At 46.3% G+C, this 23,576-nt stretch overlaps 1 protein-coding gene across 1 annotated transcript in view; it reads right to left on the reverse strand.

Moving 5' to 3' along the window:
* Window positions 1–505: 505 nt before the first annotated feature.
* LOC119160695 (histone-lysine N-methyltransferase SETD1) overlaps window positions 506–23,576 on the reverse strand; it is a 301,297-nt gene continuing 278,226 nt past the window's right edge. The window contains exons 4-6 of the mRNA XM_075887903.1: window positions 18,038–18,176; window positions 4,160–4,417; window positions 506–1,029 (exon numbers count right to left, since the gene is read on the reverse strand). Of these exons, the coding sequence (XP_075744018.1) occupies window positions 856–1,029; window positions 4,160–4,417; window positions 18,038–18,176 (571 nt within the window). The 3' untranslated portion in view covers window positions 506–855. The remainder of the gene's footprint in view (window positions 1,030–4,159; window positions 4,418–18,037; window positions 18,177–23,576) is intronic.

Raw genomic sequence — 23,576 nt, forward strand, 5'->3', positions numbered from 1 at the left:
GCCTACTGAAGTTAATTTAGTTTTGTGACCTTCAATAAAAATTTAAGCATAACGTGTGTCAAGCACTTGCTAACTTCGGCCTCGAGGCTTGAACATTGAAAACCATTTCACATCCTCTCGTGCTTGCATAGACAGTTTGATCACTACATTTGGCAAGTGGGGCTAATTTAAGTTAGGTATGGAAGCATTAGTTAGAAGAGGAACAACCTTAAATGAAGCCTCAGCACATCATTTGTTAATGCACCTGATTATTTGTTGAAGATAGCCTGCCACCGGCAGGATCAGAACGTGTGACTTTCGTTCTGATCCTGCCAGTAGCAAGGTATCTTTCGTCCACTTCTCTTTTTTCACATTTTCACTAAGATTACTTCTAATAACATCGCCTACACTTTCCTTGGCATTATTGTCAGTTAGTCCTCGTGAAACATTGCACAAGCAATGCTACCGGAAGCTGTTATCTGCTGAATGCCAGGATTGTTCTAACAAAAAAACGTTTCGGCAGCAGTTGTACAACGTGCAGCTTTTTCTTTTATTACAAGTGCAGAGTTTAACGAATGTACTAAGAGTAACAATAAAGGAAAAAACAACAACAAGACAGAAGTTAATGCATTGCAATATGACTTTTCTCTTATGTACATTATGATTTGTGCATGCGCGTGTTTTTCTGGGCGGCTCAGGGGGTCTATACAATGCCAACACGATGAAATGTTTCAATAAGTTTCGGGAACACGATTCAAGCACTGTTCCACAACAGGCCTCCTTCCCAACACAACCAATGCGATGATGAAGATGACGATCAGAATGATGAGATGCAAGCTGTACACTGTAGATGATGAATGTACCACCGATGAGACTTCAGTTCAAGAAACCCCTGCACTGGGGCGCTCCACACAGACACACAATTTTTTCGTCCTCCAGAGGGAACTTGTAGTCATAGGTGATCTCCTCATTGACGTTGATGGGCTGCTTTGAGTAAATGACGATCGTCTTCTGCCCGTCCACTGTAATTACTTTGGCGTAACAGTTTGGCTGCACGAAAACAGAGAAAAAAAAGCGCGCTCTCACACTTGCAAGTACAACGAAAAAAAATTAAATATTTGCTTCTACGGCATGCATTATTTGACACTACACTCAACTACGATGACAAACATTCAAGTAGAGAACAGGCTTGGTTTTCGAGGTACTACACAGTAAAGGGGTCCCAGGCAGAGCAAGTGACTACAACTGTAAAGTGTAGTAGCGCTGCTGATAAAATTTTTACAATTCACCGCCACATCTGGCTGGTCATTTTTAAGCACCCCAGAGCGTTCTAAGTACATCACATCCAGGTGGTCAAGATCTACTGCTCTAAACATGTTTGTATGGTTCTTTCAGAACGCCACACTTTAGCTCAGAGAACTCTTCAGGCACTCTTAATTCATTCCTTCAATCTATGAGTGCAATTGATATCTAATCCTGTGACTCCTGCAGCTTTCATAATGATATGACATCAGCTATGACTGCATGCTTGATGATTTATCAATGTCTGCACACCTTGTTTGTTTGTTTACAAAGAAAATGAGGAGACAAGTTTTCTCTTCCGGCCTCTTGATTACTCTGGCTGCATGTTCAGTTCAGGCGCACACACCTACTGTTGCCAAAATTTAGGCTACTACATCTCTGCCATGTTTGACAACTTCATACACTGTGGGAATTTCTGTATTAGTTTAGTCTCGCACTATATTTTCGACATGCCTACTTCATTGATACGTTTAATGTCACCTGTCTAAACTCCTATAAATCCTAGATAATCGGTAGAGTGCATACATGTCAACTTTCTTTGCTTTTTCAATAGCAATAATTCCATATGACATGACAAGTATCACTCAGTTCTCTGCCATAAAGTGTTCCCGGTCAAACAGTTATCTTGCACGCACAATGTATTACTTTGGGTCACGTAAAGCTTACCAAAGACGTGTACTGTGCCACTTACAGTGCTCACAGATCAAAACAGGACTACAGTTGAACCAATTTATATGAAGCATGCTCCGGGCAGCTATTCTTGTATTTTATATGGGATGCAGTCGCGGGAATGCCTTCAAGCATTTCAGAGGAGCCATTGGAGCAGGCAAATTCTGCTTTTGGAGCAGCTACCTCTGTGTTTGGAGCACGCTCGGGCTTTCCATGACGCACACAGATGAACAAAATTTAGCCTCAATTTAGTTTAATGTTCCCTCAGTTTACATAATCATTTATACAGAAGCAGCAAGCCCAAAGAAGAAGCACAAAATATAAACAAAAGCAGGATCATATACAGAAGGGGTGTAGTAAAACAGTGAAAGATATTGCACCAACAATTAGGCTACCTGTAGCATGGAGTTCTACCAGTGCGGGCGCACACTCACATGGGCGTGCCCACGGGGAGGTGAGGAGCGGGGAGTGCAAAGCCAGCCCCGTACATTGACATGATAGGGAGGGGGGCTCTGTGAAGAACCTTCACCCCCTTCACCTGAAGGGGAACCCTGAGCATGCTGATGAATCTCCCTCCCCACAAACACATTCGAATCTTTTTACAGTAAAACCTCGTTAATACTACTTACATGGCGAAGCATGCGGCTAACTACACACTAAATGCAGTATACATTAACCACCAAGTACCAATTTGCATCTCTTTACGTGCACCATCGCCATTAAAGAAGGAATAAACTAATACAGTGCCACAGCACATATTGCCTAAAGTGCCCACCACAAAGCTATTTCTTTCTGTTTGCCAAATTTTAGAAAGACTGGCACTCTCGCACGGTCGTCTGATGGCACGCGGTGGCGACAGCAAGAAAAATTTCGAAACTACTGCGGAGTCCCGGATTTGCAGCCGACGCAAAGACTTGCATAGCGATGAAACAGACATAAGCGGCTGTTCGCGATGAATGTGTGCCACAGTCTGCTGCTTAGCGAGAACAGACGCAGCTTTTTTTGGGTGCGGTACGGCAGCAGAAAGCTGATCATCTACAAGCTAGTTGCGTGTAGCGCTTCGCCTACTTGGCATACACAGCATGGCAAGCCGCTTACACCCACTCCGCTTCAGACTGCGCACAGATGCGGCGAGAAAGCTATTACGTTAATGCGATGATGCGAGCTTTCTGCAAGCCATGCTCTAGCGGTCCTAGAGCTGGCGGTCTTGGCGACTGAAGTGCATATGGGTTGACACCCTATGAAAGCGCGCTGTATCAGCGCCAGCAATCCACAATGCTCAACTCAGCAACTTCGTTTCAGAAACGAAAGTAGCTTTGCAGCTACTGCAGAGCGGTGCAAGCTTAACACGGTCCCATACAACGGTCTATGTGGCAGCAATCGGCGCCCCTGCTTGCAGGTAGTCACCAGCTATTAAAAGCATGCAGTAGGCTTAAAGCGGCACATAGGGTTTTTATCGGCGATGTCATACTAGTGTGCCTTTCAGTGGCCGCCACATCGCCTTCGTTCTTTGCTATTGATTACCAGAAAAGGCACCGCTGCAATGGTGCAGAAGTGGGAAGAATTGATTGACCGATTCCGTGATTTTGCAGCTACGCGATCGCACGCAAATGCAGCAACACAACTGCACAAGATGGCGACCATCACGTAATATATTCCATGTACGCGTACTGTCAACATTACTTTCGGTTCTAAAACCACTTTGTGGGCGCAACTATGGTGCAAATCGGACACAAAAAGACCCTTTTGGAGCAGTATGGCGCAGTGATTTCCAGTTGGCACAGGTTGGCACAATTGGCACAGGTATCCCACAACTGTGAGACCTCTATCATAAGCAGGGCACCATGTAGGCATTTCCTTATCAAACCGCATTTTAATGAAGGCACACTGGTGTCTCTGATAACCATTTTTCTCTTATATCAGTGTCTCTTATAAAGGGGTTCGACTGTATTTAGGGCGACGTAATGCAGATACTTTCGTTTCTACAGTCTTTGCCCCAGGTCGTATTGGCGTAATGCCTACTCAAACAAGTAAATCAGAGCCACCTAGATCTTCAGAGACTAGATTCACTGCGACATGACGTGGTTATCTTGAGCAACTGCGCATATTAGTGATTTTATGAAAAATTCAATGGCACGTTTGAATGCGCAAGTACTACTGCACATAATTCTTTTGACAAATATGATGGGACGCATCCTTTAGTACTCACATTGCAGCTGTGATTGATGAACCGGGCCGGATTGCCACATTTGGTGGCATCAATGATGGTTTCAACATCTACTCTGAGGAGGTACGAGCTCCCGATGCCGATCTGCGTGTAGAACTGCTCCCGCCGGTCAGCCATGATGGGCCGCACCATCTGGCCCACATACTCGATGACCATCTCGTCGGCCGCAATCGGCTCCAGAGCAAACAGTCCCCAGTTTTGAATGCGACTCTTCGCAAATTTGAGTTGTTTCTTGCAAAACTGCAAGGATTAAAGATGGCAAGCAAGCGAGGTGATTAGGTGAAGCACAAGTACAACTGCAAATATTTTTATCTAGCACAGACACTAGGGTGTTTTGTTTTTATTTTACCTGTGCATTATGGTTTGCCAGTGCATTTCATTTCAAAACCTGGTAAAATCTGTCACTGAATCTCAGTTAATTGAGTAACCCTAGCTTTGTGCCTGAGTCCTGAAATCGTAATTAATTGCTCAGATGTACCATAATATTAGTGCTAGCATAATTGATTGTGACCAATTTCGGCATCACTTCAAAGCACCCGCCTAGCATCATAAGAACCTAGTTCCCTTCAGGAGGGCGAGGGGGCTAAGGTCACAAGCTTTCGCAATGTTCAAAGCACTTTTTTTTTCAAATCAGAGCCCTACACAATGTAAAAAATGGAATGATATGTGTGCTTCAGAATGAGTTGAGCTAGCTAGACTGTCATGAGCATATCCTTTCAGTAAAAATAAAAGCCTTCCTGGCAACATCAGCCAGAACCACACCACGAGCAGCCCGACAAAAGAGCAAGAGGGGGTGACAAGCAATGGCCCCAGTCGGGTGTCAGTCATGGTACTGCCTGCGCCCCACAAGCCTTCTGTGACATTGTCAACACTAGCTTTACTCATTCGATGTCGGAGAGGGTCAGAAATTGGAGCGATTTTTCAGCAGCAAAATGTTACTTTTGGAGCACAAAAATCCAAATTTGGAGCAGTTTACGGGGAGCAAAACATTTTTTGATGACGAAACACCCAATTCGGAGTAGTATGAAATAGAAGTCTTGCATTTAGAAAAAGAAAATGTACAAACCATTCAACATGCAGTAAATTATGCAGTGCGAGTACTGCTATTTCAGTAAAATTATTATTTTTATTCACCTCACTGAGCAAATAATGATAACTTCCATTTGTCGCATTGAACTCTGCGAATTCAAATGTAGATCTACTAAGCTGGCGACCTTGAAATTCAAGGGATTTGTAAGGGTGGCAGAAAAAAAACGAAAGCAGGCATACATATTTTTTAGATCGCTAGAAATATCATCATCGGCCCGGCCCGACTACCCCACTTCAGGACAAAGGCCTCTTCCATGTTCCACTCGTCAACTCGGCCTTATGCTTACTGCTGTAGTTTTATACCCCCAAACTTCCAATTCTCATCTGCCCGCCCAACTTTCTGTGTCCCCTCTACATGCTGGCGTCTCTTAGAATCCAGTCTGTCGTTATTTTGCCTTTGCGCTATGTGCCCTGCCCATGACCATTTCTTCTTGCTTTCAACTATGCTATCCTTACCCCCATTTGCTCCCTGACCCACACTGCTCTCTTCTTGTCCTTTAGGGTTACACCTATCATTTTCCTTTCCATCGCTCACTGCGTCGTCCTCAATTTGAGCTGAACCCTCTTTGTAAGCCTTGAGGTTTCTGCTCTGTAAGTACTAGCAAGACGCAGCTGCTATTAATTTTTCTTTTAATGGATAGCAGCAATCTTACAGTCATGATCTGTGAATGCTAGACAGATGTGCTCCACCCCATTTTTATTCTTCTAGTTACTTCAATCTTGCGGTTCAGCTCCACGGTTACAACCTGTCCTAAGTAGACGTTCTCTTTTACAACTTCAAGTGCGCTGCTACCTATCTCGAAGTGCTGTTCTCTTCAGAGGTTGTCGTACATTACTTTTGTTATCTTCAGATTAATTTTAAGACCTATCTCCTCCATGTCTAATTCAGTAATCATAAACTGCAATTCGTCTCTTGAACTTCTCAGAAATGCAATGCATTAGGCGAAAGGAAGTTTCATAAGGTATTTTCTATTAACTCCTACACTAACTCTTTTCATTCTAGGCATCCGAAAACATCCTGTAAGCATGCGGTAAATAGCTATGGGGAGTGTGTATCCTTTTTTGTTACACCATTCTTTATTGGTATTCTGTCGCTTTCTTTACAGAGTCCTATGGTGGCAGTGGATCTTCTGTACATTTTTTTCCAGGATTGTTATATACGTTTCATTATTGCCCTGATTCCGCAATATCTGCATGACTGCTGATACTTCTACTGAGTCAAATGCCTTCTCGTAATCTATGAAGGCCATGTATAGTGATTGGGTGTATTCTGATCATTTTTCTATCACCTGATTGATAGTATTGTTACAAGTAACTTGTTCAATGATCTATTTACAGCGCACACAGCTCGACGAGCAAGATGGCGCCAGACCAGCATCCAACAAAAACTGACTTCGTCCTCCTCTTTCATGCAGCCGTGTTTAGCGGCTGTTTTGTATCATAACCCCCGGCGGTAGAAGCACCGTTCCGGTGCTAAATTTACGCAGATGATGTCGAAGGGGGGTAATAGGGCTTTAGCCGAGACACGTGAACGGTGTCGCTCGGAGCTGACGATGACTTTGTCGGATTGGTTGGAACAATCTCGTACGTGACGTCTGTCACTTGGCGAACGATACGGAATGGTCCAGTGTAGGGCGACAACAGTTTTTCAGACAGTCCCACATGCCGAGTAAGTCCGAGTAGGCGACGCTGACAGGGCTCACAAGCGGCGACATAGCGTCGAACAAGTCCAGGCCAAAAAAACCGACGTCTTACCCGATCGTATGTGTGAGAAACGCCCAAATGGCCCGTCATGGGAGCGTCATGAAGTTGATGCAGGACAGTGGAACGCAGGTGTGCTGGGATGACAGGAAGTAAGTCTGATCCGAAGGAATCAAGGTTTCGGCGATATAGGATCCCGTCTTTCACCAAAAACATTCGTAGGGACGGCTCGCGAGGCGTTGACTCCAGTTTGTCAATGATGGCTCGTAAAGAAGTATCCCGACGTTGCTCTTCGCCAATGTTTAACAGCAGCGACACGGAAAAAAACGTCCGTGATAGCGTCGGTATCGGTTGCTTCGTCAACAGGGTAGCGGGATAAACAATCCGCATCCTGATGTAATCGCCCTGTTTTGTACGTTACAGAGAACGTGTACTCTTGAAGGCGTAGAGCCCAACGAGCGAGACGTCCCGTGGGGTCCTTCAGGGAGGCTAGCCAGCAGAGCGCGTGATGATCCGTGACAACACGGAAGGAGCGCCCGTACAGGTATGGGCGAAACCTGGTGACTGCCCATACAAGGGCGAGGCACTCGCGCTCCGTGATGGAATAGTGGCGCTCGCCTGGAGATAGCAGTCGACTTGCGTGGGCTACAACACGGTCTTGTCCACGTTGTTGCTGCAATAGCACAGCTCCTATGCCGTGTCCACTGGCGTCCGTGTGAAACTCGGTTGGGGCTAATGGATCAAAGTGAGCCAAGATTGGTGGCCTTGTAAGCAATGTCGTAAGTTGCGAAAACGATGACGCTTGGTCTTGGCCCCAGGTAAACGAGGCGTCTTTCTTCAAGAGGTCTGTGAGTGGGCGTGCAATGGTCGCAAAGTCCTTAACAAAGCGTCTGAAATATGAGCACAACCCCACAAAACTGCGCACATCCTTTGTGGTCTTCGGAACGGGAAAGTTCGTGACTGCGCGAATTTTCGCTGGGTCTGTACGCACGCCTTGAGCATCGACAAGGTGACCGAGAGCGGAAATTTGATGACGAGCGAAGCGGCACTTGGAGGCGTTAAGCTGGAGTCCGGCTCGACGAAAAACGTCCAGAATAGCTGACAAACGATCAAGATGCGAGTCGAATGTGGGCGAAAAGACAATAACATTGTCAAGGTAACACAAGCAGGTGGACCATTTCAGCCCTTGGAGCAATGAGTCCATCATTCTTTCAAATGTGGCTGGTGCATTGCAGAGTCCAAAGGGCATCACCTTAAACTGATAAAGACCATCAGGAGTGATGAATGCGGTCTTCTCGCGATCCATCTCGTCGTCGGCTATCTGCCAGTACCCTGACCGAAAGTCAATAGTTGAAAAATAAGTGGCACCGTACAGGCAGTCGAGGGCGTCGTCGATGCGAGGTAAAGGATAAACGTCTTTTTTGGTAATTTTGTTAAGGTGACAGTAATCGACACAAAAGCGCCATGTTCCATCTTTTTTTTTTAACAAGGACGACTGGGGAAGCCCAGAGGCTGCATGAAGGCTCGATAATGTTTTTCGCAAGCATTTTGCCGACTCCATGTTGTAATATTGCACGCTCCGACGCAGACACACGGTAGGGGCGTCGGTGAATGGGGGTTGCATGGCCAGTATTTATGCGATGGGTGACAACGGTCGTTTGGCCTAAAGAGTTGCTGGCAAAGTCGAAAATGCTACGATAGCCCTCAAGAACGTGGCAAAGTGCTGCAGCTTGCTCAGACGTGAGGTCCGATGACACCATTCGCTCGTTGTCGGCGCCCCAAGAACGTGATGGAGTGAAACCACTGACTGAGCTGCAGCAATCGTCAACTCTGAAGGGCTCGACATAGTCATCTTGGAGAGCAGTAATTTTGGCCAGGGAGATAGCCTGTGGCAGAACTTGGGTGGTGAGTGAAAAGTTGACCAGTGAAAGGAAGGTGCGGTTTCTCTTAATCGTCAGAATCATATGCGGCACAGCAACCCCATGCGTAAGCATCACTGCAGGAATCGGGGCCACCATGTAATCACCATCAGGTACTGGCGGCGTGGAGGATAAGTCGACATGTGTGACAGAGTTAGGAGGAAGGCGCGTGAAATCAATGCAGCAGAGGCTGGTTTGCGGTGGGCTAGGCGGGTAGGAAAAGAGGGGTAAATCGAGATGGAGAGAGCCAGCTGAACAGTCTATGAGGGCAGAGTGCGTGGCTAGAAAATCCATACCGAGAATGAGTTCATGAGGGCAATGTTCGATAACGGCGAAAAGAACGACAGTGCTTCTCTCCCCAATAGACACTCGCGCAGAGCACATGCCAAGAATGGCGGCAGTTCCTCCATCGGCGACTCGTACAGCTCGGTTGAGCGCGGGCGTGACAACTTTTCTAAGTCGGCGGCGAAGGTTAGCACTCATAATGGACACATGCGCGCCAGTATCCATCAATGCACTGACACGAACATTGTCGACAGTAACGTCCAAAAGGTTCCGGTTCGTTGTTAACGTTAATCCAGGATTTCTTACGAAAGTCGTCAACGCAGCTCTACCTCCAGAAGCTGCACGGCCTAGTTTTCCGTTCGGAGATGCTGCGAATAGGTCGGGGAGGCAGCATGGCGTTGTGGGGGCGACCGAGACTGACGACGAGCAGGGGACGGTGACCGGTCGTAGCGAGGTCTGCTCAGAGGTGCTGTAGGAGCAGAAAATGTGGTCGGCGTTGATGTAGAAAGTGATGGGGACGACTGGCGAGCAGAAGTGGTGTGATACTGAGGTGCATAATGGGACGGTGGAGCCCAGCGGCTGCGGCAGTGACGTGCGATATGACCAACGCGTCGACAGTTGAAACATAAGGGCCTGTCATCAAGGGTACGCCATTCGGACGGATTGCGTTGTATGCGAGGAGCAGAAGGGGAACGAAAAGAAGCCGCAGCAGAGTATACGGCAGGAACAGGATGTAGGCCGACATTCGATAGCTCTTGACGAACGACCGCTTGTATTAAAGAGATCGTGGTCGGGGAAGGCGCAGGCGTCGGTAGTGGCGTGGCTACCGGTTGTGCTGCCTCGACCTCTCGACGAATGGTGCGTGTGAGGTTGTCACATAGAGGGGCCTGGTGGAAGGTGTCGTCACACGAAGAAGTGGCCGCTGTGTTCGGAAGGCGCACGATGTTTTGGGCTACACGGCGGGCTTTAGCATGTTCGAGACGTCGGCATTCTTTAAGGATGGTGTCGATGCTCGAGACGTTGTTAAAAACCAGCAGGTTGAAAGCATCGTCGGCAATGCCTTTCAAGACGTGGTTGACCTTTTCGTCTTCCGACATGGACTGGTCGGCCTTGGAACAAAGGGCCAAAACGTCGAGAATGTAGGAGACGTACGATTCGGTAGAAGACTGGGCCCGTGTGGCAAGAGTCTTCTTCGCAGCGAGCTGACGACCAGATGAATCGCCAAACAGGTCACGTATCTTTTTTTTGAAGAGATCCCAGCTCGTTATGTCAGCTTCGTGGCTTTCAAACCATGTTCGGGGAGTGCCGTCCAGGTAGAAAAGCACGTTGGTGAGCATGAGCGTGGGATCCCAGCGGTGAGTCCGGAATAGATAGCACGCTGGTCGACAGGCGAGAAAAAGCTGAGGATAGAAGTCGTTTTGAATTCAGACCACGATCAGAGGCCATTCGCACCATCCTATCTCACGTCGCCAAAGTACGGACAATGACGCCCTGGACACGCACTTTCTGGACGAGTGAATAATATATGAAGCCAAAGAAATTAAGCTGTTGCACGCCCGTTAAGCACGAATTTTAAAGCAAAGTTCGTGCCATGGAGCGAGTGTAAAGACAGAAAGGGAGAGTGACCCGACCGTGTCGGAGCAAATGTAGCCTATCACGTGAAAGCAGGCTGCTTGATATATGGCTGACGCATCACCGGTCAAGTCAATATTCAAAACTCTGGTGAACGTTATTGCCTATTCTTTTCGATGTTTGTAGAGGGACAAGGGCATGCATGTTAACCGGAAGGGAATCATCTGGTTTGCTAAACTACCCTAAAGGACATCGAGAAAGAAAGATGGACGGAAGAGCGGAGATGATATGAAGGCGTGCACAGGCCTCGCATACGGAAGGATGTGTGACTAACGAGAGCTTTGTCATCTGTCTAGCAGGGCGCTTGTAACTCCGCTGAAAATTTCAATAAACCCTATAAATACAAACAGTGTGATGACAGTTCGGGTGGAAAGAGTAAGAGTGTATGTCCCGAAGGTGGCCTGTCATCAAGGCGGGCCAACGTGACCACTAGCAAACAGCCTGGACGCGCTATAGAGAGGACAGCGGCAAATAACACATTTGGTAGATTCCTAGACGACGCAGTGATTCCCTTTGTCTTTACTGTTTCATCCTTGGGAAGCAAAACAGCGCATACTACTTGAGTACAAGGGCATGCACAGTGGGTTCATGTACATCACGTTCCCCATAAGCTACAGCTGTCCAGAGCGACCTGCTACGGTCGACACCAGACATACACATCCAATACGCATGTGGTAATGGAAAGCACGGCTCGTTATGCCAGTTTTGTGAAGCCAAATGCGGGGTCCTGGGCCGAACCAGATGAATTGATGAAGCAATGGCAGCCTTCGCATAAGAATCAAATCGAATGAAATGAACTCTAATAAAAGTTTATTTACATCGTGAATATGTGGGCAAGCTTGATGGGCAAAAAGCCAAATAGTTCGCTTGAGGAATGTCTAAGCCACCTGAACAAGGCGAACAACAGGGGCACACAAGTTCCGGCAAATACTGTTGAAAAATCGAGAAAGCGCGTTACATACATAAAAAACACAGTACTATACAAAATTTTCTAGTTAATTCAGTGCGAACAATATCACAAAGGGCAAAAAATATGAATAAATCATTAAAAACATACAAAATCAACTAGACCGTTCATACAGTAAGAAAAAAAAAGGTTGTTAAGAATGAATCAACACACATTACACCATACTTACGATCAAAAAGCGGTATAGTTTGTAAATATAAATAGCTATTGATACTCGATCGTTTCAGTACATATTTTTCTCTATTATTTGATCTAAAGCAACAGAAAAACAACAAGCACAAAAAATTTTAATGCAGATGAAACGTTCTTCATCTGGTAAAGCAGTGAAGTTTGCACACACTTATACATAAAATGTTTTTTTTTTTGTAATATACCTTCCAGGTCTCACCTGCAATGAACCATTTTTTAATAAGTAAATGTTGTCTCTTTGTACGCGCCCAATGATAGCATATGGCAGCGCACATTGAAAACAAGGAGGAGAAAAAAAAGTAAATTGAACTATATTGCAGCATTGCAATATTTTCCCTTCTTTTTCTTCGCAGAATGGTCATTTGCTGGCACATAAATGTTGCAGAAGATGAGTTTGCTGGGACAACCAGACTTGTGCATTAGCTTTACCTCTATATACGACCTATAGGGTGCGGTAACAAGGGCTACGTCACTCCTAAGCAAACAATTAGGCTAAGTCTTGAAGAGGTGGTTTGAATTGAAAGACTGTGTGTCTCGACAAATTGCGCTAATGTTAATTGCATAATATACGAGGGTGGCCCCCAGATTACACTAATGGCAAAGTTTCGACGAGAAATGGGCGAACATACGCGATGCAAACTGGAGTTTCTTTAGCTGGTTATCGTCGTGAAAACTAATGTGGAACGCGTAGACATGGGCAATCTGTCGGCAATCAGGCGTGAAGAAAGCTGTTGGTATGGCAACTGCCAAACCAATGCACCAGAGGGAGCACGCAAAGAAGACAGGATTGGTGGGCAGGTTTAGCGCAGCGACATCGTAAAATACAGGGTTTGCATGCTGCGTCAAGTAAAAAGGATGTCGGTAAGAGCGAGAGAACGGGAAAATGCCAGTCGAGAGAAGCGAGAAACTCGTAGATTCGTGACAACGAGGCCGGCCCTAAAGCTCTCTCATCTGCATATTCTTCGTCCAACCTACGTGCGCCCATCTTTGTGGCCATTCGTGATGCCGTTCGGGCATTTCACGTGCTTTTATAGACTCGCCGAAGCGCGAATTAGAGGTTGGGCACCACAGTCAGTACCCAGCCCCACGACTCGCCCGGCCATTACAGTAATTAAGCGAGAGCTTTCGTAGGTGTCGCCGGCCTCGTAAGTCTCCCGCAGCGCTCCTCGTGGCGAGCGTTCGCTTCGCTCGCGTATAGCGGCGTGCACCTTTTCGTCCGACTGCGTTGTTTCTTATTTGCATACGTTTGGCGCTTCATTGCGCTTTCCCCTATTCCCTCGGCGTTGTACCGTATTCGCACCATTCGAGGGAATAGTGACGGCACGCATCAGCACCCGAGGACAAGCAGCAGACGCAGCATCGAGCGTTTGTTATGTGCCGACAATGTTTATTTGTGTTTTTTTCACGCTGTTGGTGTGCGAATGCCGTGCGTAATACTGCGAGTATTACCTAGCGGAGCAGGTGCGCGGCCCGTATATTGGGGCTTTAGCGTGTTCGCCGTTTAGGGATGGCTGCACCGAAAACAGGCCTTGCTTGCTTTTTTTTACTTTTTCTTACACTTTCCATTGCTATTCGTCTCTCCTGTGCCGAAAGTTCCATTTCGAGGCATGTACCCGCAGGGTACTGATGCGATTGCGTGTTTCCCTTTCTCGCTGGGGGATGCTTCTTTCCTTTACTTCGCGGGCATCTCGCAGCGCATTCAATTTCCCTTCCACGTATACCTGTGCATTCATGGAACTGGTAGTTGCCTTTTATCACTCGGCGACGCTGCTTTTGTTAAATTTTTCATCATTCTTTTTTTCTCAACCCTCCTTCCCATTTTTAAAAGTAGTGAACATGTAGCGCAGATCTTGAGACGTGTTCTCTAGAAACTGCGTCAGATTCGACGCAATCTTGGTAATCTGGTGTTTGATTTGTTTAAGTTACGCGCCTTAGAAAAGAGATGCAGAATGCGTGCAATTATATATTTATAAAACGCGCTCAATTTTCAGGCTCTTTTTCGCACTTCCGACTGCTTCCTTTCCTTGTCTTTGCACTAACGCGCAAGTACCTTTTCTTGAAACAAAGTCACACGTCAAACGACATCTGCAGTCTTTAACCATCACAAAGTTCCCACATGAAAGCGAGCACATGCCGTTTGCTTTTACATGCAAAGCAGCTCTTTGACTATCCTGTGTAACGCTGTCCGTCCATGTCTCCGTGCCAACGCGCTGTGCCGCGCTCCCCCCGCTGCAGGTGTTGGGCGGTGCTAAGTAGGTCACGCCTTCCCTCGCAGTGCGCGCGCGTTAACGTCACTTTTCCTCTAGTGTGTCCCCATTTGCTAGGTGTCACCTCTCTCTCGCTTCACCCTCTCCACCGCTTGCAACGTTCAAGCGCACATGAAGTGAATACTCCTTCGGCTTGCATATCTTGGATGAACAGGACGCTGGAAAGCGAAGCTCCTTTGTCCGCCGAAACAGACACCAAACCGATTTGGCCTAACGCGGCCGGCAACGGCCGCGTTAGTCGATTGCGTTCGCCAAGTCGATTGCGTTCGCCAATGGCGACGTCGCGCCTGCAACACCGGCGTGGCGCGAGCCAGGGAAGCTGAACGCAGGCGTCGGCAGTCGAAGACCAACGAAACCGACGAGGTGCGAGTGAAAAAAGCCGATGGCGCCTGCGCGCGACACCACTGCTTCACATCATGTCAATGTTTTTACAGCGAAAGCTGTTATGAGAAGACAACTCGGGTCACGCCCAGTTGTCCGTCGCCGGTGTCCATAACCACATCGCGCGAAATCAGCAACTGACACAGTGGGGTACTAACCCGGGTCCGCTGGGTGCCAGCCCAGTCTTCTGCCACTGATATACACCGGTCCTTGTGGCTTGTTGTCAAACTTGCCTTAGGCAGGCTTGATGTCGGGAAAAAAATCGCGTTAGTACGAATTATAAAGCGTTGGACAACAGCGAAAGAACAACCAGTCATCGCATTATACGATTAGCATAACGAGTTGGCCGTCCAATGCTCCTACCCGTCACAAAAGCTTGTTCTTGTTTTTCTATTAACTGTGGCGCATACCCACTTCAGCGAAAATTTCTCATCGCCGTCAGTCACTGCATGAACAATTAGGACAAAATTCTTTGCAAGTGTTTAGCGGATACCACGCTGCTCAGAAGAATGACGAAAAATAGCATAGTGAATGCCTGCCGATTACACAAACAAATTTATTCATAAGTACCTAGTGGATATATCAAGCAAATGTGCTTGCAGTAGTTACCCAATGAGTGTTCAGAAAAGGCTCTGAAAAGCCAGGGTTCTAGCTTTCACTGTGACTGTGCTGCACCTTCTGCGCAAACCTGGCGTTTTTTACATGTTCCTTCAAATTTGGTTTTCATCACATCGAACGTGAAGCAATTAACTGGCACATGTTGTAACAAGTTGCGTGCATAGCCTCGCTGCAGTATACTCACGTGATATTTCAACATTTCGGAAGGGTATACATTTGCAGCCGAAAAAAAAAAACAATATGCGATTAGTTCGGTACTGAAAATGGCGTAGAAGTTCGGAAAGGATGGCAGTATTCTTCATTGGCATTTATATCATCAGGCGAGTCGTAGCCAAATCACAGAAATAATTGTCAAATTATTTAAAGCTTATTAACAAAAATTATTATTCGGTACTTTAGTGTAGACAGGGAACAATATGTACAAAGTTTCCTAAAGGTATACAGCCACTCTTTTTTTCCTTTGAATCTTGGTTTTAGGGGCGAAGCTCCTTAGGGCGTGGGCTGTGCGTCCCCTGTAGCCTGTATGTAGCCACCTCTAGTTTAGTTCTTGCAGTGTTCACTAGATGGCGGTACCGTCCCCTGTATGTAGCCACCTCTAGTTTAGTTCTTGCAGTGTTCACTAGATGGCGGTACCGTCTCCTGTATGTAGCCACCTCTCGTTTAGTTCTTGTAGTGTTTACTAGATGGTGGTACTTGTAGCTGATGATGAAAAGATGCAAGATGTCATAAACTAGAAAGCGGTACTTGTAGTTGATGAAAGACGCGAGATCCTATAAAATAGGAATGATGTCACATATGGCGCGTGTCATTGGTTGAAGGCAATCGTTCGATTTAGTGCGGCGACGTACGCTAGGGGGAGCGTTGTAATAAAATCCGTTCGCTGTTGGCGCGCGCTCGGAGTCGCCGGATGGATAAGGCTGCACAGCGGAAAGAGCGCAAGGCGGCAGCAGCGCGCGCTCGCAGACAGAATCCCGATGTGCGAGCGCGCGAGGCAAGGGACATCGCAAGCCATCCAACGTCTAAGAACAAATAAAAGTTGATTTGCGTATATACACACACAGCGTTTCTCACGTCTTTACATGATGATCGACTGGGCGAATTACACGGAAGATTCACAGTTTACCGATGAATCCCTCCGGAGCTTCGCCCATTCATCATCATTCACCCCGTGAATATGCCGTAATTTTTTTAATACACGGGAGAGCCAGTATATACATTGCTTGTGTCCGTCTCGGTAGATCAGTGGCTATAGGGTGCTCACTGCTCACTCGAAGGTCGCAGATTCCAATGGAGGCATAATGGTAGAGGCCCGTGTACTATGCGGTGCCAGTGCACAGTAAAGGATGGTCATTATTTCTTTCCGGAGCCCTCCATAACGGCGCCTCTCATAATCAAATGGCGGATTTGGGGCCTAAAACCCCACATATTATTACAATATATTATAATACAGATCCCTCCGCCTGTTATGACTGAATCTCGTTCCAACTCTGTCGGATTATTGCTAATGCTATCAGTTCACTGATAGCGAAACTGAGCTCGTATGTAGGCTAATATTTATTATCTTTCCAAACTTGTTGACAGTATTCTCACAATGTCATGACGTGAACAAAAGAAATGGTCGGTTTATTCAAGCAGAAATTCTTTATTTGGCCAAACCTGTGGCTATGATGCAAAAACTCATACAGGAAGCAATACATCCCGTATACTCTGATATGGCGAACAGGGCGTCGGCCTCGCGTAAACAGAATCTTCTTGAGACGCACCTTCTTTTGTGTGTCGTGCGTACAACTTCCCAGCCTTAATTCGGGGCTCGCAAATGCTCTTTGATCAGCTTGACTGTTCGCGTCCTGCCTGCCGTCTTAACAAAACGATCTACTGCGAGAACGATGCCTCTGAAACACAACGACGTGGTCTATGCCAAGCATTGCGGACAGTCTTTGCGAATATAAACCGAATACGGCGCAATTGAAACAAGAACGTGGGCGGCTTTATCATGCCCTGCCCTAACTTCTAGGTTGCGTTAATTTTCGAATTCCGTGTGATACAACCGGACAGCATAGAGTCAAGTGATGTACCCGCCTCTCTTTGCCAACGCTAGAGCATCCGCATTATGCTAATTCTTCACAATTTATACTTTCTTGGCTGCGTGATGTTTTTCGTGGATTACATTCATTGTTTTCCTCCCACGCTTTGCACTATATCAACATGGTGTTGCATATTCTAATAACTTTTTTTCTTCTTTGTCTTACAGCCCAACTTAGGAATGGTTGTGGGAGGCTTTGTTTTTAATCAAACCCGTATATATTTTGTGCAGTAATTTGGTTCACCTTCATGTTGTCGTGAATTTTCGCTTCAATATTTTTGCTCGCTTTGTTTATATTCCTAGTGTAAACTGTCTTATATATTAAAATTATTAATTGTTTGCATTCACCAACACAATAATGCCATGGTCATTTTAGGAAAGTCAAATAATAAAATGTATTGTTATTCATAATATTTTCATTCCTAATAGTTTTTTCAGCCTACTTTTTATGTCAACTGTTTTAATTGCCACCTTGCTAATATATCCTACGTTCATCTTCTATATTCTGCTCACTTTTCCTTACATCTCTTCTGTTTTTTACTCATACTGAGTGTTATATTCTACTACTATTTCTATTATTACTCTTTCCCTCACATTGTTGCTTAAACTCTCACACCTTAGGGCTGTTCCAGGAATGAATAATTAAATACTTGATTGCATGACTAATAGGTCACTCTGATATTTAACGCAGCGTATAATTTTACTACTACAGTGTGTCAAAATATGTACCTGAAGCAGTCGCGGGAAGTACCGGGCAAAACGGGTGCCACTTGCGACACTCGCCGTGTGGCACAACGTTGCCGCTTGACGGCCCGCGGACAGGTGTCGTTGAAAGGTACGTTCACCTCGCCGACACGGGAACGGGAATCTGTGTAGAGGAACAAGAGTGAGAACGAGGGGCTAAAGTGGAGGGGGTTAGCGGCGGTCGCCGAGTAGGCTGTTTTGGAGACGCCGCAGCCGCCATTTATCAGGCCTAATTACCACCACACCCATAACGCGAGAGAAGCGGCCGGCTATATCCGTCCGTCGCCTTGCTCTTCCCGGGAGCACTTACCCGGCGATGGCCGAGGCGTTACTCGGAGACGCGTTATGAGGGACGTGGCGTGTCAGAAGCGTGCGCACCTTTCGAGAATGTTTGCATAAGGGCTCACGAGGACAGGTCAGATGCGGCGAGAAATTAGGGTGAACGCTCGTTATAATAAAGTACCGGTTATGAGAGGATGATCCTGTGAAATATTTACCGCTTACCGAAATGAACTAGACGCAAACAACACTAAGTGAAGAACCGCGGTGGCGCTGACGAAAAAAAAAAGAAAAGGCTGGTTTTAAATAAAACTGATTCTTTCTTCTCACCGACTCAAAATATAAAGAAACACTTAGGAAGAAGAAGCGCGTCTAGAATGAAGAGATTAAGGAACAAATAGATCAAGGCAAGTACTGTCATTTGTGTCATCCGCCCAGTCGCGTCGTTTAATCATGAGTTTTAGCAACAATCCTCGTGGACCCGTTGCTAAAAATGTTTTTAGATATTTTATGGGAAACAAGGCTCCTGAAATTTTCCGGATTACTGACCACTATGACGTTTATATGAACTGCAAAGATTCCATCCTTTAAAATGCCTGCGGTTGTTCCTGTATCTTGGCGCTACAAGCAGATCAATATCGATTTTTTTGTTTGTTTCACGGGAATTTTTCGTTTCGTGGGCAACACGTGTTGAACATATGTGCCATCTTCCGTGTGACTTACTGCGCAAGATTTTAATATTCAAATATGCCCAAAATAGACACGCAATTTTGTATTCCAGGGAAATCACACTCCACTTCCATCCCAAATAGCGTTCGCACGTCCTTGCCATAACCAGGAACACTAATTCTGATACCTTTGAGAATCTTTAAGTAGGTGATGAATATTCTAACACGTATTTAAAGCGTGCTTCATGTCACATGCGTAGCGTGATTAGGCCTACATCTAAGTTTGAAGACTAGGAATGTCAGTGAGGGGAAAAAAAAGCTGCTGCACTTCACATATGCCCTTAAACGCCGAGATCTTGGAGCGAAGTCACACGCACAGCAGAAGACGACTGGTATAGTGTATCCTCATAATGAGGAAACGCCCAACTTTTGAGGATGGGCCTATGACTATGTTATTTTTACTTCCTTCTTGCTGGAGTTTGATTTTGAGAGCTGTGTCATTTCACATCGTGTATTTGAACCAACACGCTCAAAGTTTTTTCTCCGATGTACGCTACTTCTTCCACGCATTTCCAATTCCCGCGAAATGACAAAGCAATGCACTCTCTTCAGACGTCGACAGTTAATGCTTGCTGTTGTAGCTGACGGCGCTGGCTGCGTCTGGTTTATTTAAAAGGTCTTCGGTAGGGTCGAAGCCTACGAGAACTTCCTGGAAGAGTACATGTACACATTATTCCCGAGAAAAATAAAATGTAATAAGGGAGGTAAGCCTACGTTTTATCCAGTGACGCGTTTCAACAGGAGAATTGAATTTAAGTCAGATGTAGCAAAATGATTGCCAAGGAACAAGAAGTTCCTGTTGAAAATGAAAGAAATGGACAGCTTCGCGACTGTGGTACCAATAAGTGTGGCAGCTTGGGCTAGTTGGTATGGCATGACGATAGTTATAGCGCGAGACCAACACGACGACACAGAGACAAGAAGGACACGAAAGACACGAGTATCGTGTCTTTACCTTACTTTACTTTTTACATGAAAGTGTCCACCAAAACTTTGGTGACGTACTTCCGTTACAAACGTGACGTCAGAAATGTACGCAATCAGATGGCAAAAAAAGTTTTGTCAACGTAAATCCAACCGACTATCTCTGGGTTCGCAACAACAGATACCGGGTACGCCACCCACTGCGTCATGGTCATGCACTCTGGAGGCCTTACAAACGTGCCTTTCATACATCTCACTTTCCTCTCGCATTGCTCTCGACCCGCGGAGGGGTGTTGCCCTCTGGCAGCGACACGGGGAAGTAACGCATCATGACCTCCGTGATTAGCTCCTCAAGGTGTCGTTGCTATGCGTGCGACGCAATTTCATCAAAGTCTCAACACATGTCAAGTCCTGCGTTGCATTAGCGATGCTCTTCTGGCTGCCACTCTGCTCTTTCCGATCCCTCTCTAACCATTGGCTAGTACACCTACCACAAAGGTTTGTTTAATCATTGATCAAGCGCGTAAGTTGTAGAGATAGGGGGTAGGGATAATGATGTAATACCAAGCGTAAGCACAGGTGCAATAATGCTAAAAGAAGGTCAGCTCCATTAAACAGAAAACATTCAGCTGGTTCAGTGAGGGCACGCTTTACTTTCGCGTTATTTCGATTCATAAGACAGAGGGATCAGTCATGTTTTTCCCCCTCTGACTCCTTTTTCGCTTTCTTATTTTTTCATGTTTCCTATGCCTCTTTGAAGTCTTTATATTTCTTTATCTCATTTTTCACTCTCTCGCTCTTTTGCTACTTCTGTTTACTTCTTCCTTTTCTTTCTTGTTCTCTCTTTATTGTCATTTATGTAACTATTTCCCTCTTTTTCTGTTACACTGTTTTTGTCATTTGTCTCATCCTGCATATTTTTTTCGCGCTCTTTGTCCTTGCTATCTATTCCGAAATATTCGCTATTCCTTCGCTTCTTCGAGATATAATGAAATACGAAAACTATATTTTGCAAGTATTAGCGAATTCTCAAAATAAAGCAAATTAGGCGATGTGAAAAAGGAGAGACAATATCACCCAAGGATAAACCAATCACACGAACTTGAACGCTTGTCGTCCGCGTTAAAGCGGAATTATGGGACGCTCAGTATTTCGTATTACTCATCTGAAAGTAGTTATAGCACGCTCAAAAAATTATTATGCAGTCGATATACCTATGCATCACTTTAATTTCATTTCCTTGTGTCCGTCATGTACACCAGACTTTGCTTTATTTTTCCTGTTTTGTCTGGCAACAGCCCCTAGTCATATACTTATTTCGCAATTGAGGCTTCTGAGCGAGCGTTAAAGAAAGAAAATGACTTAGTAAAAGCGCGCCTTAAAGCTGTTTTCTTTTTTTTTCGCTCGTGCGCGTCCTGCAACGCAGCCTTAGTGCCTTATGAATAAAAAAGAGGCTAGAGCCTGGCGAGCAGTTTCGTTTGGCTGTGGCATACTTTTATCGACGAACCATACATATAAACTTCCTGAGGAATGTTGCCACCAGATGTGAGTTCGTACAAACGCGCGCTACAGGGAAGTAAGGCTTGTGGTAGGGTTCGAGACGTGCCAAGCCAAGCGTTATACTCCGGCTGCGGAATATCAGTTCTTCGGGGCTGTAACCCATTCCCTCCGTAGCGTTGCCATATCCTGTGGCCTGTTCCAGCATGGCACTGTAGCGTGCACGTCGATGGCAGGCCTCGTGCGAAATTTGAAAGCTCGAACCCATGCCTAACCACGCTGGAAGCTGAACGCAAAGATCCGGTCGACCGTAATACGGAGGCCATTAGGGAGGTGGTACCGTTTGCGCTCGGAAATGGAACTGTTCCGCCTGACGGTCTTTTTTCCCTAAACTTATTCAACCACAGAACTCCTGACGATGTGGAAGCTTTGAACTTTGTGGCTGTCGGTGGTGGCTGCCAGGCAATACCGGTGTGTCTGGTATTCCGCCGACGACTTTCTCGACTCACTGTTACTGTTATACTATTGCAGGCGCAAACCGTTGCATCATTGTGAAGCGAAAGCGTTGACGAGCGAGTGTGTGGATGGAACTACAACTAGGAGGGCTGGTTACGACCAAGAGTGAAGCTTGAAAAGCTAGAGCAGCCTGCGAAAACGCGATCGTACAAAGCTGCTGTATATGTAGGACAGTGATGCGGGCTTGTTTTTTGTCATTTTAGATGCGGAGCATCTTATACTCGCGCCTTGTAGTGCGCCGTCGCGCCGTCGCCCACTCTTCCACCATCTGTGCATCCCTTCCTCCTCTACACACCGCGTGCGCTTCACTCCTCCACCATCTGTGCACCCTTCCTCCTCTACACACCACGTTCGACATCTACAATTCTCCTGATTCTCCAGTGGACGCGCATGTGGCGTCGCGCTTCGAGAACATTCAACAGCTGACAGTGCATGCGCCGTCGTGCTGTATATATACTCAAGGTCGGCGCTCGCTCGCTCAGTTGCCGCTCGTCGGTTGGTTTGTACGGCGCGTCGACGTCCAAGGTCGCGGTGAAATGAATTGCAACGAATCCACAAACACAATGATCGACGTCCCTTCGACCAGCGCCGCCCTTTCGCATACGTGTGTACGTGTTCACTCATTTAACACCCCCTCCTACAACCACGTTAACCAATTTAGCCATCGACCCAAGTAAGTGCAATTTAACACCCCATTTCACAACCACGTTAACCAATTTAGCCATCGACCCAAGTAAGTCGCACTTTAACACCCCGTTAACCAATTATATGGTCCGCATCCTCCTCAGTGTTCCTCCGAGGGAAGCTGCGGGCAATTTTTTTACTTTGTAATAGCACTGCAATGAACTAGGACACACGAGGACGGGGGCATCTGAAGACTAACAGCGATAGGCCTGCGCATGGGGGCGGGGGCAGGATGGGTGATAGAGGGTGCAAAGTCAGCACCATACATTGACATAATCGAGAGGAGAACGCTACGACAAACCACTTCTGATGCGCCATCTTCACTGATAATAATGCTATGTACTCTCTCTCTCTTTCAATACGATGATTAAATCTGGATGGAATTCCTTCTGGGACTGTCTTGATTAGGGGTAGTGAGCTGACCGGCTGGCCTACAAATCGCAGTACGAAGACTAAATATTGAACAATTCCAAATGCACGGACCCTCAACATGACAGCATAACATGCAGAAACCTCATAAGTGCAGATTTTATCATTAAATAAAAATTTGTCAGCCTGAAGACGCTCTCAGTGTCAATACCTGCTGCAATTCGCAGTACATATTGACGGGTTGATGGCAGTTCTGAGAGGTTTTAACCAAAGTTCTTTGTTTAATTTTAATATTTGATCTCTATACACAAGGACACCAAAGATAGAGGGTGATGGCAAGCTAACAACGGCCACCTTGAGTGCCACACGTCGCCTGTCTACGCTTTCGGTAGGAGGGATGGGTGCTGCGCATTCAGGCACCACTACACCTGCATTTGCAGGCACAAACAACAGTGCATGGCTAAGTTTTCACATACTTAAAATGAACCCTAGGAGAGTTTGGCGCCTGTAATTGACTGCTCTTCTGA

This window comes from Rhipicephalus microplus, chromosome 3 (genome assembly GCF_043290135.1).
Source record: "Rhipicephalus microplus isolate Deutch F79 chromosome 3, USDA_Rmic, whole genome shotgun sequence".
Lineage (NCBI taxonomy): Eukaryota > Metazoa > Arthropoda > Arachnida > Ixodida > Ixodidae > Rhipicephalus > Rhipicephalus microplus.